This window comes from Ziziphus jujuba, chromosome 1 (assembly GCF_031755915.1).
Source record: "Ziziphus jujuba cultivar Dongzao chromosome 1, ASM3175591v1".
Taxonomy (NCBI): Eukaryota; Viridiplantae; Streptophyta; class Magnoliopsida; order Rosales; family Rhamnaceae; genus Ziziphus; species Ziziphus jujuba.
The window spans coordinates 5,799,794-5,815,692 of NC_083379.1; the positions used below are offsets into that span (position 1 = coordinate 5,799,794).

The 15,899-nt window shown below is 34.5% G+C and overlaps 2 protein-coding genes across 2 annotated transcripts; both read right to left on the minus strand.

Annotated features, from left to right (window-relative positions):
* Window positions 1–5,981: 5,981 nt before the first annotated feature.
* LOC132803380 (dynamin-related protein 4C-like) lies at window positions 5,982–8,421 on the minus strand. Its single transcript, XM_060816197.1, has one exon. It carries the CDS (start codon window positions 8,216–8,218, stop codon window positions 6,194–6,196), a length of 2,025 nt encoding a protein of 674 aa, XP_060672180.1. The 5' UTR covers window positions 8,219–8,421; the 3' UTR covers window positions 5,982–6,193.
* A 1,609-nt stretch (window positions 8,422–10,030) lies between these two features.
* LOC125419806 (dynamin-related protein 4C) lies at window positions 10,031–15,380 on the minus strand. Its single transcript, XM_060816202.1, is given in 4 exon segments — window positions 10,031–10,929; window positions 10,932–10,973; window positions 13,724–13,726; window positions 13,865–15,380. Coding segments are annotated over 4 exon segments (2,028 nt in total). The 5' UTR covers window positions 15,239–15,380; the 3' UTR covers window positions 10,031–10,320.
* Between the last annotated feature and the right edge of the window lie 519 nt (window positions 15,381–15,899).

Sequence of the window (15,899 nt, forward strand, 5' to 3'; positions counted from 1 at the left end):
AATGTTTAAACATGAAAACACTAACCAATAAAAAACACAAATAAACCAATAAAAAAAAACGGTTAGGGTAAAAATCAACCCCGATTAAACTCATTAATCTTTTCTAACACAATTTTTAAATTTTATTAAAATTAGATGTAAGTCCACATATATTAAACATCTAATTCTATACAGTTTATCCAATTTCAAATCAAGAAAAAGCCCTAGGGCATTTAGAATTTGAACTTTCTTAACATGAAAATAAACCATCCAAAATTTATATTTATGTCAAAAAAAAAAAGTGCTTATTCTAGTACTTGATTGATTATATTCATTGCATAAATATAAATTGGATTGAGCCCTAACTTTTTTAGTATTTGTATTTTTTTAATGTATTCTTACAATCTTTATTGATAAGTGAAAAAAATAAAGAAATTTAAAGCAAGCACAGCCAAAATTTACAATGGATGGGAATGTGAGATAAAATCTAACCAATAAAAACATAGAAATAAACAAATAAAATAGTTACCTCATCCACGATAAGTTAAAACCTATATTTCTTTATAAATTCTCCTAATTCTTTAACATTTTTAGTGTAGGTGTCTCATGCAAAAGGAAATGTTCATGGGTGGTTTAAACTCTAATCTTCTTAATGGTTTTCTTTATGTAAATAGGTGAAGAATGAAGGTTGGTTTAAACCATTTTCTTCTTTACAGTTGGAATAATTTATTTATTTATTTTAAATTCTCAATATGGGGTCATCCGATTCTTTAGCATGGATAAGAAAAATAGAAAGCAATTTTGACGTCTTAAACATTAAAGATGAAAAAAATGAAAAAAAATTAAAGATATATATTCTCAATATTACCTATTAAGAAGAAGGAAGATAAAAATTCAGAATACAAAATAGAAATTAAATGCCACTTATTCTTCAAGAAACTACCTTATAAATTTGAATATATAAATATAATATTCTTCATCATTGATTTTGTATTTTTTTGTTTTTTATTTTTTATTTTTATTGAGAAAATAGTACAAATTATTATTATAAATGAAATATCTATATATTATATATCTATACATACATATATATATATATATATATACGGAAATTCTATGATGAGGACGGTCCGCATGAGGACCACAGTATCTATACATAAGTTTTTTTAAGCCTTTTTTTTTTTTTCCTTTCTTAACATATATATATATATATATTAATTCTTACAATGAAATTTCATTTATTATATATCTATATATAAATATGTATTAGTGTATGGAGTTTTTATGATAAATATATTTAATAATAAAAATATTTTTTATTATATATATGTTTTTTTATTTTATTTTTAAAAAATTAGAAAAGAAACCAAATAAAGAGAAAAAAAAAATTCCCTCTTGCCAAGTTTCATTTTATCATCAAAAATAAAATCTTCATACTCACATATTATGAAAATTTTTCTTCCAAATTTTATGAAGATTGTGAAATTTTTATATGTGAAAATATTATTTATATAAATTATTTCTGAAAATGTTATTTATATAAATCATGCTAAAATTGCTATATATATTATTACAAAGATTTATAGTCAAATCTTGACAATATCCACATGTTGTGGAAATTTTAAAAAATAAAAATAAATTTATTTCTTTCAAGTTTTATTAAAATTGTGGAATTTTTTAAATAATTTTATTTTTGAATTTTAGTTTTTTTTTGTAGTGTCTTTGGAAGAAATTAAAATAAATCTAAGAACACATGACAATAATTTTAAAATTGTAAATTTTTTTAGATAATTTTATTTTTAAATTTTAATTTTTAATGATTTTAAAATTTAAAAATAATACATGCTAATAATTTGTGCTGGCTGTCTTACTGATATATCATATAAATATCTTTGTTTATTTTTGAAGCTTTTTTATTATAAGCAGTAATCTTGTTCGAGGGCTGTTGTTAAAGCCAGTACTGGACTTTCTCCTCCGCCACGTAAACTTAATTTATTTTTTTTTTGTTTATGTAATTCCTCTTTTGCCCTCTTCCCCTTGCCTAGTCTCATGGCGCTGTGCCTTTCTTATTGAAAATATATATATATATATATATATATATATATATATATATATATATATATATATATATATATATTTGGAAATGTATTATTGTTCTTATTATTTTTTTTGCTAATAAATAATTGTTTTGGTGATTTTTTTGGGTGAATTTGGTAATAAATACTTGAAGACACTATAGATACTGCTTTCTTATATGTATAACAAAACTCATACATAAAATAAGCAGCAGCAAAGAATGAAGAAAAATTAAAATTAAAACGAAACAACATAAGTTAGCAATTGATTCAAAAGTTACAAGTATTGGTAGTCGTCTGACCCTGAAGCCACTTCAATGTTCCCGTCTTAAGTTTGCCCTAGAAATGTCAATGGGACAGAAAGGGATTGGTTTTTAAAATTTCGTCTCCGTCCTCTTTGGGAATTTTCTATCCTATCTTCACAGTTTTCTCTGTTTTTTTATAGAAGAGATGGGGATGGAGCGGGGCGGTTTTTCCTCTTTTTTTTTTTTATCATTTATATAATTTTTTTTAAAAAAATTTATATATTATTTTTTAATGAATAAGATGTAAATAAAATAAATAAAATGCAACAAAAATATAATAAAATATATCTATGTAGGATGCCAAAGTTAAGAATTTAGTGTTAGAGCTTGTAAGAAAAAAAAAATGATATTTTACATAAATGAAACTAGAAAAAAAATTAAATAAATACTTATACCGGGCCGGATGTTTATTCCCTGTACCTAATCCGTCTTCGGTTCGGATTTTAAACTTTTCTCACGAGCCTTCTTCGTAATCCTGATTTTTCAAGAAAAAACCATTCTGCTAGAGATGGTACACCCCCTGAAGCCACTCTGTATACTAGGCATGTTGTATCTGCGTGTCTCCTAGCTACAGTGCTCAAATCTCAATGACTGACATATTAATAAATTATTTAGTCAATGAAATTAAGACCAAGAACCATTAAAAAAAAGAAAAAAGAAAAAAGACCAATAACATGTGACTTTAAGTTAATAACTTGTTAGACTTTAACATAATTAACTCACTATATAATTGTATAATTTTTTTGTCAGGTGTATAATTTTGTCATTATCGTTGTTGTTGTTGTTATTTAGATTAAAATTTGACAATTAATTCTAAAAAGTATACAAATAAAAAAAAAAAAATCTAACGTCCACATACTCATGGTTAACCTATGAAGGCCATAAACATTATCTTATATACCACATAAGCCCCATGCTATTCTTTTTTATTAGGCATGTAAAATTTTGATAAAAACTTTATTGCTATGCGATATGAAATTTCAAAAAAAGAAAGAAAAATAAATAATAGATTAATTACATAAAACAAAACGACAAAAAACCATCTAAATGCATGCATTTTAGATTTTTTATTTTTTTAAAACTTAATTAAATTGACTCGAACACTTAAATATCTATCTACCTATATATATATATATATATAAATAAATTCTACGATATAGATGTTATGTATTATAATATAATATAGCTATTGATGATTTTTAAATAATAATATTTATTTATTTTTATGTAATAATATTGATGATGAATTTTTTAAAAATTTAAAATTAAAATACTAAAAACATTGAGATATCCATAGTAAATGTATTATATGTATATATATTAAAAAAAACCCTACATCTAACGAAGAAAAAAAAAAAAAAAAAAGAGAGAGTGACCGCAAATTATCTAGAATGGTACAGCATCAACTTATAAAATAATCAAATAAAACAAATTAAAACCCTTAAACAATGGCTGTGAGCTTTGACAAGGAATTTGCCGAGAAAGCACAAGACATATAAAGAAAGGAGTGGTGAAATATTAGAAAAGAAATAATAAAGTATCTTTGATTTGAATTGTTTGGCACGTAAGAAAGAAATTGGGAAGAAAAGAATAAAAACGATGGTTTTAAGAAATAATAATAATAAGTGTTACTCAAGAAATGTATTCTGAATTGACTATATCAACCGTGATGTGATTTTTTTTTTTTCTTTTTTGGATAAAATATATCAAGCGTGATGTGATTAGACATCGAACGGTCTGATGAATATCATCTCATCAGAAATGAACGGTGTGACTTCAAAGTATTTGTTATATATGCACATGTATATGGTCAAAGTCTGATCTAGCCAGAACTACTAACATTTTTGCAACTGAATTGTGTACAAAAAGAGGAAAAAAAAAAGAAAAAAAAAGAGTTAATTATTAATCAATACAACATTGAGAAGTCTGTAAATGGAAATCTAAAATTTGAGACAGGATAAATTAAATTCTAAAATTTTAAATTTATTAAAAATCAATCTAATTCACTAACTGAATTAACGGTATTAATTTTACTATTTAATAATGTTAATATATAATTTCATATTAATATTATAATTTATTTTGTAAAAAAAATAAAAAAATAAAAAATAATTTTTACTTAAAACAATAAGGATTTAAAAATAATAAAAATAAATTATTTGATCAAATAAAATAAATAAAATAAAATCAATGATAATAAATTTATTTTTATTTTTTATATTAGACTAAAATAAGAAAAGCATAAAAATTAAAATATTTATTTTATTTTATTTATATCTAATTTTTATTTTTATTTTTTATGGTATGGTCATAAAAAAATTAATATAAATTTTTTATCTAAATTATTTTATTTAATTTTTGATCTAATAAAAATATTTTTGCTGGAGCAAAACTTTTAATTTTAGTTTTATTTTTATTTTTATATAAGTTTTTTATATCTAATTTTAATTTTTGTAGTTTTGGTCTTTCTTTCTGGTTTAGGTGAAAAAAATATTATTAATTTTTGATCTAGTAAAATTATTTTATGTTATTTTTGGTCTTACAAAAATATTCTATCAGAACAAAAATTTCAATTTTGTTTTCATTTTTATTTTTTGGTTTAATTTTAGGTTTAAAAATATTTAATTTTTTTAATTTAAATAAGATAGAATTGAATACAATTTTTTAAATAAAAAAATATAAATATAAAATAGAAAACAAAAAAATTATTTTTTATAATTTTTTGTTTTTTATTGAAAAATGAATTATGACATTAGCATATTTCGATTATCAATTAATAAAATTAACATTGTTGGTCAATTAGATCGATTTATAACAAATTTTAAAATTTAAAATTTAATTTATATCACCATAAATTTTAAAATTCGATTTGCACCTAAAATAATTTAACATTTCTGGAAAACTTTTGGATTTCTATCATTAATTTTTATGCTTGTTGCAGGCCCTTGTTTCACAACAAAAGGGAAGTTTAATGGAGCTGGTGGATCCAAGGTTGGGATCAGAGTCCAATGAGGAAGAAGCGATTAGAATGATTAAAATAACTTTATTATGCCACAATCCATCTCCAGCACTTCGACCTACCATGTCTAGTGTAGTGCGCATGCTTGAAGATCGAACTACCGTTCATGAATTGATTATGGATCCAAGTATTTATGGTGATAAATTGAGATTTGAAGCCTTGAGAAACCAGTTCAATTCATTCACAACAGACACCTCATCTGAATATTAGAATTTTTGTTCTGTAATCATTTGCAACGTGTATATATTTCCTATATCGGTCCAGAATTCTTATGGTGAGAATTTTTAGTGATGAAAGCAATATTGTTTTTAAGCGTAACTTTTGTTTGTATACTTCTTTTTAATTATTATATCTGTTTAATATAAAACGTTTAATGTCGTTTTTGGATTTGGTATAAGAAGACATGACCCTCAAGCAAAAAAAATAAAAAGTAGACACGACCCTTTGGTACGGAAGATTTCTTCCCTCCGCTTTAGTTTTGCATTTTATTGTCTTTCCTCTTTTTCTTTCTTTTTCTGTGACACGAATACTAACCGGACCATACACAATTTGCGCACTCTAGTTAATAACAGAAAACAGAATATAAACAGCAAAAAAGAAGAATGCAAAATATAAAAAATATATTACATAAATTATTTGTTTATTTATATAATATAAAATTGACAGAAAGCAAGCAAGGTCACACTAAAAAGTAAGTACCGTACATAGAAAAAGAAAAAAGCAACCAAAACTATCATTCTTACTAGACCAGCTGTAACTGTAAGTACCGTACATATAATATAATTAATTAGTTTATTTATTTATTTATTTTTGTTTTAATCACCATAGGAAACAATTCTGTCCATGATGTTGGCCACAACAGCTTTACAGTCCCTTAGCTTTTTGATGCTCCTATTCAGCCTCACCCTCTTAGATGCCACCGATGGCAATTCCTCCATCAATTTTTCAATCCCACCAACACGGAATGCCAGAGACTCATTCATAATCTCCATTCCCAACTCCTTTTTCACCAAATTTTTCACACTCAATTGCAGATGCAGAGCCATACAATCAACAAACCTCCTCAGTACAATCTTCCAATATGCAATCAGCCTCATCCTCAAGTCAAAAGCCTGCGGTATAAGATGCCTATGCTGTCTCAGACCTTCAACGTGTTCAACTTTCCCAAGACCTTCAATCTTCACCGTACTCAGTCTTTCTTTATCTTCGAAGAGTGCATACATGAACGTATTGCTTTGAGCCATTAGCTTATTCCATTCAGATGTATATTCTGGATTGCATGTGTAATCTGTCGCCATCTCCATTTCGACAATCTCCTGCATCCATTTGATGGACCTTTCTTTCATCTTGGCTATCAGATTTTGGCCTGCTTGTCTGGTGGACAATTGAAGCTGGTAATAACCTTCCACATGTTGCATCAAAACCTTCATCACCACTTCTTCTATGTAATCCCATAAGTCCCCAACAAACTCAATCGGCTTACCTGAAATTCCCTTCACCTTTCGATTTAAAAGGCCGAGAAAAGCAGTCCGGGGAAGGAAGTTTGGCAGAGAAATCTTTTTGGATTCTTCCAAAATCTTGATCTCATCCATTAGAAAGTCACCAATTGGATCGCTTTCGGCACAGGCATGAAGCTCATCAGAGAATTTGTTGAGCATCTCGGTCAAACGAGCGGTACAATGCATGTGCTTATCATCTGGGTATTCTTCAAATTCTCCTCTAAGAAGAATTTTCCTCAGTGACTCCTTCACGGCCTCAACGATCTGCATAAAAGTAGCGGTTGCCTCAGCAACCGAATTCAGATGCTTTGGCAACTTGTTGAGCTCTGCAACACTGGTATTCAACTTGTCATTGATCTTGTTGGTAATCTCAGGAAGATTTCGAGCTATACTAGTTGCTTGAATCTGAGCCAGCTTCTGTGCCAAAACAGGAATACCCACAATAGATTTATCAATTTTTGAAAGAAGTGGATGAGTTTGGAACAAAATAGCTTCCTCCACTCGAGCTTCTTCATAGGATTCATTTCCAATCCGATTCCTGACACAGACATAGCCAAGACCAATATTGACATCATCGGCAGTAACCTTCTCAAGAAGTCCTTCGGGCGCTTTATCTGCCTTGGTAACGACGGCAAGTGTTCTCTCCCCTGTTTTGTCAACGCTCTGCGACATCCTAATTGATTCACAGGTAGTGAAATCAACGGTTGCAGATAACACATTGAGAATGATACTCTCTTCTGGCTTTATGTACTCCATGATTATATCTCTGATTTGTTCATATATGTTATCAGGCTGTCCACGAACTGGGACTCTGGTAATTCCAGGAAGATCAACCATGGTCAAGTCAGGAACACCCAACTTTTTCACCACCAAAGTTATGGGGCTGTTGGAAATTCCCTTACCAGGGCCAGCAATTCTTTCTGTGACTTTGTTTATGTCTTCTGAGATATGATCTTCGTCGGTTAAAATCTCTTCGCCGTTGAACGCCAAGGAAAGTTCAGGCTGAGGATCAGAGTGTTGTTGGAGTTTCATTACAAGTGGAACCCTGGTGCAGATACCCTGACCTCTCGGAAGGCTGATACCGGCGAGTGATTCGAGGACGCTGGACTTGCCGGAGGATTGATCTCCGACGACGACGATGGTCGGGAGCTGAATTCCTTCTTCCATGATCATGAGTTCCCGGAGCTTGTCAACGGCATCGAGAAGAGGACGAATGCGTTGGTTGTAAGAGGAAACAATGGGTGCGGAGATGGGTTCATCGGGGTCTACCGGTGTAATTGCAAACGAGATTTCATGGTTGGCTTCGGAGTTTGTTGAATCGAAGTCATAGCTAGGACCCATTTTTCTTTCTTTCTTTTTTTATCTTTCTGGTTTGGTGGAATGCAGAGAGAAACAACAGAACAAGAGAAACAGAGACGGAGAACTGGAAAGAAGGAAGAAGAATGTGGGACGGTCTGAGATAGAAGAGATTGAATACTCAATTATTTATAGAATTTTTTTTTCGCTACTTTATTTAAGTGACGTTGGTCCTTTGACGAAACCATGACATATTCCCACCAAATACAACGTAATTATTGCGGCAGTTTTTTTTTTTTTTTTTTTTTTTGCACTTTCACTTTTCAAAAAGAAAGTAATATGTCAGTACGTGGATGCATATTGTCTTGGATGAGTCGTACTTATCACTGCTTATTTTCTATTTTTTTATAAATTTGATTTATATTATGCTTACTTTATTGAACTCAATATTTGATTTTAATTCCATTTCTTGGATCCTCTATATGTCCAAACCCAACCAAAAAAAAAAGAAAAAAAAAAAGGCGCATTTATGACTCATTGAGAATGAAAAAGAAACAATTCCTCTCTCCTTTAGTATACGTCTTCTCCAAGTTTCGTGGCAAAAAGACCCAAAAGAAAAAAGAAAAGGAAAAAACAAAACAAAACAAAACGAAAAACGAAGCGAAACAAAACAAAACAAAAACATTTCTTTAACGCAGATTTCCCACTTGCTATGTACGAGGAACCAGTGGCCAAGCCAAATACTGGCCTGCAGGGGCCATCCCCTATCCTTTAAAAGTTGCTTCAAATAAATTTATAATTAATGTAAAATTAAGTATTTAGCCCTCCTATAATTAAGATACTATATTGATTTTAATGTAATTAATAATTGTTGCATATAAAAATATAAAATTACTACCATAAAGCTTCTAATTCATCATTATAGTTTTTTAGAGTTTTGATTTATTTCTTTTTCTTATTTACTTTTAAAATTATGATTTTGATTTAATTTCACATACAATATATCTTTTTAAGAGTTTGTCTTCCTTTCACATTATGGCCCTCCCAATTTAATGTTTCTGGTTGTCTTGGATGTTCCTAAGATGTTCCTCCATATGATTCATACACTGGCCCAAAGTGCCACGTTGGCTGGTGTTAAAAAAGTGCGTGAAATGATCGAATTCAACATTATGCTATGAATGGAATTAAGAATTGGTCTGGAGTGGGAATGCTGATCAATGCCCATTTCATCTCGGTGGGTCAGTATTAAAATACTTTTGTTTAGAGACCCGGCCCACTGGTCTTTCACTATGCCCTATTAATCTGTGGGCTTGTGTTACCCAATTAAATATAATGTGTGTGGAACAAATAATTAATTCTCTAATCACCATAAAAAGCTTCAAAGGCAAGGGGACGAAACACTTTTTATTAATCACCATTAAAAACAAACAATTTTATTTGAAGGCAAGGCCACCACTAGAGTCGCATGAAAACTTATTCTATTTGAAATTGAGTTCAATGTCCTCTTTTATTGTTGGAATATTTGCGGCACAAAGGAAATACTAACAAGAAGATCATCTAACATAATGTTTCCTAAAAAGCGATTTAAAAGCTCTTTCAAGAGTATAAAAGGTGTTTTTTATAATGTTTGGAACATATATATATATATATATATATATGGCGAGAGAGAGAGAGAGAGAGAGAGAGAGAGAGAGAAAACAAACGCTTCCTAGCTATAGAAGTATCCATAAACGAGTGCGAAACATACTAGCTGATGGCTAATAGGAGTGCCCATTACATGCAAGAAAACAAAGCCATTCATGTCCAAAATACAAAATGTAAGAAACAGTAATGTTCGCTAAAAAAAAAAGGGACTTTCATAATAATAATAATAATAATAATAAAAACAGGATTAGAGGTCTTACTCCCAAAATGAGCCATTGGGGATAGGCCCATAGATCTCATCGATTATTTTTTACTACACCCACAATTCCAAAACACAGAAGCAACATTATGCCCACGCAAATTAAACTACACCTGGACCTAACTTAACTAAAACCAACAATTCTAAGATTTTTTTTTATGCCGCAAATCATACATAATAATTAAATCTTCACCAAGAGCAGTGTGTTGGATATCAATAGCATTCTCCCAGAAAACAAAGCTTGTTAATCAGCATGAGCTACGATTCTGTCAAAGATGTTTGCTACAACATCTTTACACCCCTTCAGCTTCAAGATGCTCTTGTTCAGCTTTGAACGCTTTGAAGCAATTGATGGCGATTCCTCCATGAACCTCTCAATCCCGCCAACATTACTTCCAAATAGCTCATTCACTATCTCAAATTCCAAGTCCTTATTCACAAGGTTCTTCACACTCAGCTGCAAATGCAGAGCCATAGAATCAACCAATCTTCTCAAGACTATTTTCCAATAAGCTGTCATTCTCATCCTCAAATCAAAAGCCTGCTCAAGAACATGTGCATATTGCTTGAGATGTCCAACTTCAATGTCACCAAATCCTTCAAGCTTTATGCTACTGGTTATTCGATTTTCGTCCAAGGCTCCACTTATGAACGAATCCTGTTGGGCCATTAACTTATTCCATTCGGATATATATTCTGGATTGCAAGTATAATCTATCACCATCTCCATTTCCACAACCTCCTCCATCCATTTGATAGACTTTTCTTTCATCTTGGCTATCAGGTTATTCGCAGCTCGTCTGGTCGATAACTGAAGCTGGTAATAGTCTCCCACATGATGCATCAACACAATAGCATCACCACCTCTTCTACGTAATTCCATAACTTGTCCACAAACTCAATAGTGTCACGGACTTGTTTGTTTACCCTTCAAGCCGTGCGGCCTTAGTTGCTATTCCGACCCTTTGTTGCAACTAAGTAAGCCTTTTGCCCACTAAAAGAGAAAGCTAAGCAAAGAAAGCTAGAGCACAAAGAGAGTTTGGGAGAATGAAAGTATATTACTTGAAAGAGAGCTTTACAAGTATAGATGAGATTTCTTGGATGGTTTGGCCAAATGAGGCCTCCACCTATTTATAGGCATACAAAGCTTAATCCTACGGCTATAATTGCTTTAATCCTACGGTGGAGAATGGGTGTCTAGAACCTTCCCACCTACTTTCCCACCTACTTTACATAAAATATTTAAAGAATCATCTAGAATGGATATGTACATGGCTTGGCCCATTGTAAGGCCCAAAATAGGCCCAAAGTGGATTATAAGGCCCAAAATGGAGAGAATGCTCACCAAGTGTTTGATGAAATGTTTTAATCGTGACATTCTCCCCCACCTATGCCGTCGACGTCCTCGTCGAGCTTGCTTCATGGAACCTCTTGATATGATCTTCAAATTGCCAAAGTGCGATAGCAGGTTCCCAACTTGCTTTGCTATCGGGAAGTCCTTTTTCGCGGGACGTGACACTCTCCCCCACCTAAACTCGCGACGCCCTCGTCGCGCCTTCTTCCTTACCCGCCGAATGTGATCTTTGAGTTGCCGTTGTGTATCTTCGTGCTCCCCAGTTACTTCGCCATCCGGCAGGTCCTTCCCCTTCACCAAGTACTTGGTGTAGTTGGGTATGCCTTTATGTTGACCGACTCGATCCGCAGGTGTGGCTTCAACACTCTTGGCGGGTGAAGTCACTATCGTCGAGGGTGCTCCTATTGAGTTACCTTTCGCTAGGGCCTCCGTGCCCCCTTTCCTTGCAATGGGAAGTGACTCTTCATAGCGTCGTGCCTTCCCGTCATGTACCTCGTTTTGTTGAGGTGATGGTTTGGCTAAGTTCCCTTCCTTAGCCTCTTCGTGCTTTCTCTTGTCGTCTCCACGACTTGAGGCCAATGCCCACAAGCTCCCTTGGTGCAACTCCTTTGGCACATCTTGTACCTTAGGAGATGTCTTGGTATGGCTTTGGACATCCTCACTAGGCTTTTGGGCAGCAACCAAGTTGATTTGCTCCTCCCTCTCAACTTGCAGTGCCGACAAAACCTTGGTCTCCCGCTTGCTAGCTTGTTCCGTCGGCACCATGCACGTCGTTCCCCCATCCATGATGCATAACTTGCTTGCAAATGGGAGTGGGAAAGCCTTCACTTGGTTGAAGAGGTCCATACCAAGGACAACCTTGTAGTCATCCATGGACACCACCGTTAGGTTCAATTGGTCCTCCCAATCCCCGATGGTGGTTTTCACACCTCTAGCAACTCCCTGAAGCGGCTTCGCGTCGGAATTTACCGCCTTCACGAAGCCCCTTTCTTGGGTCGCTTTAATCCCAAGCCTTTGTGCCTCCTCCACCGATAGGAAATTATGTGAGGCACCCGTGTCCACCAACGCCTTGGTGGGCACCCCATTGAGTTTTGCCTCCACGAACATTAGGCCACTCTTCTTTGTCTCCTTAGGAGCAGCCTTGATAGCATTCAACAGCTGTAAGGAACCTATTTGTGTTTGCTCTTTAGTTTCCCTCTCTTCGAGCATGGCATTTAATGACTTCCTCTTTGGACAATCTCTTGCCCAATGGGGACCGTCACATAGGAAGCAATTTCTCTTTGGCTTTAGTTCGGGCTTGGCTCCTTTCTTCCAATCTTGGCTAGGTAATGGTGGCCTTCTTTGATGTTCCTTACTTTGGGGAGTTTTATAGAACTTGTCTCCCCCACCTTCCATGCTCACATCCCTCGTTCCTCTCTCTTCTCTCTTCTTAAACTCATCTAATTGAGCTTGCATAAGGGACAAGGTTTCAATTACCTTTGTTTGGAAAGCTTGGCTTTCATAACGCCATGCCTCGGTGTTGGCCTCGTTGGTGCTTTGCATGGTACCTCTAAGCTCTCCCACTTGGTCACCCACACGACCATCGAGCTCCTCCATGCCTTGCTCCACACAATCAAGCCGCTCCAACATGTCGGCAACGGCCAACTCCATCTTGACCACCTTGGTCTCCGTGGCGGTGAGAACGTCCTTCGACTTTGAACGCCCACGTCCCTTCCTTGCAGCTTCGGGGATGACCTCCCTTCCCCTTGCTTCTTCAATCACAACCTCTGATGAAGACATGTTGCTCTAGATGCTAGCTTTAACCTTGGGCTCTGATACCACTTGTCACGGACTTGTTTGTTTACCCTTCAAGCCGTGCGGCCTTAGTTGCTATTCCGACCCTTTGTTGCAACTAAGTAAGCCTTTTGCCCACTAAAAGAGAAAGCTAAGCAAAGAAAGCTAGAGCACAAAGAGAGTTTGGGAGAATGAAAGTATATTACTTGAAAGAGAGCTTTACAAGTATAGATGAGATTTCTTGGATGGTTTGGCCAAATGAGGCCTCCACCTATTTATAGGCATACAAAGCTTAATCCTACGGCTATAATTGCTTTAATCCTACGGTGGAGAATGGGTGTCTAGAACCTTCCCACCTACTTTCCCACCTACTTTACATAAAATATTTAAAGAATCATCTAGAATGGATATGTACATGGCTTGGCCCATTGTAAGGCCCAAAATAGGCCCAAAGTGGATTATAAGGCCCAAAATGGAGAGAATGCTCACCAAGTGTTTGATGAAATGTTTTAACCGTGACATTCTCCCCCACCTATGCCGTCGACATCCTCGTCGAGCTTGCTTCATGGAACCTCTTGATATGATCTTCAAATTGCCAAAGTGCGATAGCAGGTTCCCAACTTGCTTTGCTATCGGGAAGTCCTTTTTCGCGGGACGTGACAATAGGCATACCTGATATTTCCTTCACCTTTCTTTGCAGAATGCTGAGAAAAGCAGTGCGGGGAAGGAAGTTTGGCAGCGAAATGTCTTTGGTTTCCTCCAAAATCTTGATCTCATCCATTAGAAAGTCCCTAGTCCGATCACTTTCAGCATAGCTGTGAAGCTCATCAGAAAACTTGTTGAGCATCTCGACCAAACGAGCACTGCAATGCATTTTTTTATCATCAGGGTATTCCTCGAACTCTCCTCTAATAAGAATTTTCCTCAGCGATTCCTTCGCAAGCCCAACAATCTGCATAAAAGCTGTTGTAGCCTCAGCAACAGAGGACAGATGCTTTGGCAGCCTGCTGAGCTCAGCAACATAGGAATTCAACTTGTCATTGATCTTCTTGACAATCTCGGGAAGATTCCGAGCTATACTTGTCGCTTGAATCTGAACCAGCTTCTGCGCCAAAACAGGAATGCCCACAATGGATTTGTCAATCTTGGAGAGAAGTGGATGAGTTTTGAACAGAGTAGCTTCCTCCATTCGAGCCTCTTCATAAGATTCATTTCCAATCCGATTCCTGACACAGACATAGCCAAGACCAATATTGACATCATCAGCAGTCACCTTCTCAAGAAGTCCTTCAGGAGCTCTATCTGCCTTGGTAACCACGGCAATTGTTCTCTCCCCTGTTTTATCAACGCTCTGCGACATCCTAATTGATTCACACGTAGTGAAATCAACGCTTGCCGATAACACATTTAGAATGATACTCTCTTCCGGAGTTATATACTCCATGATTATATCCCTTGTCTGTTCATATATGTTATCAGGCTGCCCATGAACTGGAACTCTGGTAATTCCGGGAAGATCAACCATTGTCAAATCTGGAACACCCTTCTTTTTCACCACCAGAGTTATGGGATTGTTGGAAATTCCCTTGCCGTTTCCAGCAATTCTTTCGGTGGCTTCATTTATAGCTTCTGAGATATGGTCTTCATCTGTGGGAACAACTTGGTCGCTGAACTCCAGGGAAAGTACAGGTTGAGGATCAGAGTGGTGTTGAAGTCTCATTATAAGGGGAACCCTTGTGCAGATACCTTGACCTCTTGGAAGGCTGATACCGGCCAGTGATTCGAGGACGCTGGACTTGCCGGAGGATTGGTCTCCGACGACAACGATGGTCGGGAGCTGTATTCCTTCTTCCATGACCATGAGCTCTCGGAGCCTGTCGATTGCATCGAGAAGTGGACGAATGCGATCGTTGTAGGAGGAAACAATGGGTGCACTAAGAGGCTCATTGGGGTCTAGTACTCCAACAAGTGCATTTGAGGCCTCTTGTTGTGGTACTACGGTGCTTTTAGAAGAAGTGAGCTGCCCCATTTTCATGCAGAGATATAGCAGAGAGAATTTGGGAATGAAAATGAAGTATGGTTTTGTTTGGTGAAAATGAAATGGAGTAAGTTGGTGATGCTCTGAGAGGAAGATTTAAGGCCTAATTTATAGAGATTTCATTACGTTGGTCCTATGACGTATGATTTGTCTTATAAAAATTTAGTTAACTCATAATTACCATTTATAATCATTAACTTATCGACGTACATTGATAATGAAAACTTATTGCTTAAGTTTTGTAGTTCCTTCAGGACACTTTAAACTAGCAAATGCGATGTAAAATGTTAAAGTGGTAAGTTCCTTCATGCCAAGGTTTTCCAATGCAAGGTTCACATAATGAATAAAGGCGAGGAAGGTACTTGTATATTTGATATGTGAAAGAAGAAATTAATTTGCCTTTGCATATGTGTAAAGAAGAGTAAAGGACATTGCCCTACAGAGAAAAGGTGCAGCCATACCTCCAAAACTAAAATCAAATTACTTTTTTGCCGTCCATTTAGATAATATAAAAGTTATATGCTCAATAATCTTGGTTAGTGCTCAAGCACTTGCTGAGTGGTGCTCGCTTTTATAGTTTCGACTACTTCTCCAACAAGTTCGGTTCCAAAAAATAACAATAACAATAACAATAATAATAATAATAATAATAATAATA

What these genes read in the sequence shown, in the direction of transcription:
- LOC132803380 (XM_060816197.1), bottom strand. Translation starts at nt 8,218, where the DNA reads ATGGGTCCTAGCTATGACTTCGATTCAACAAACTCCGAAGCCAACCAT.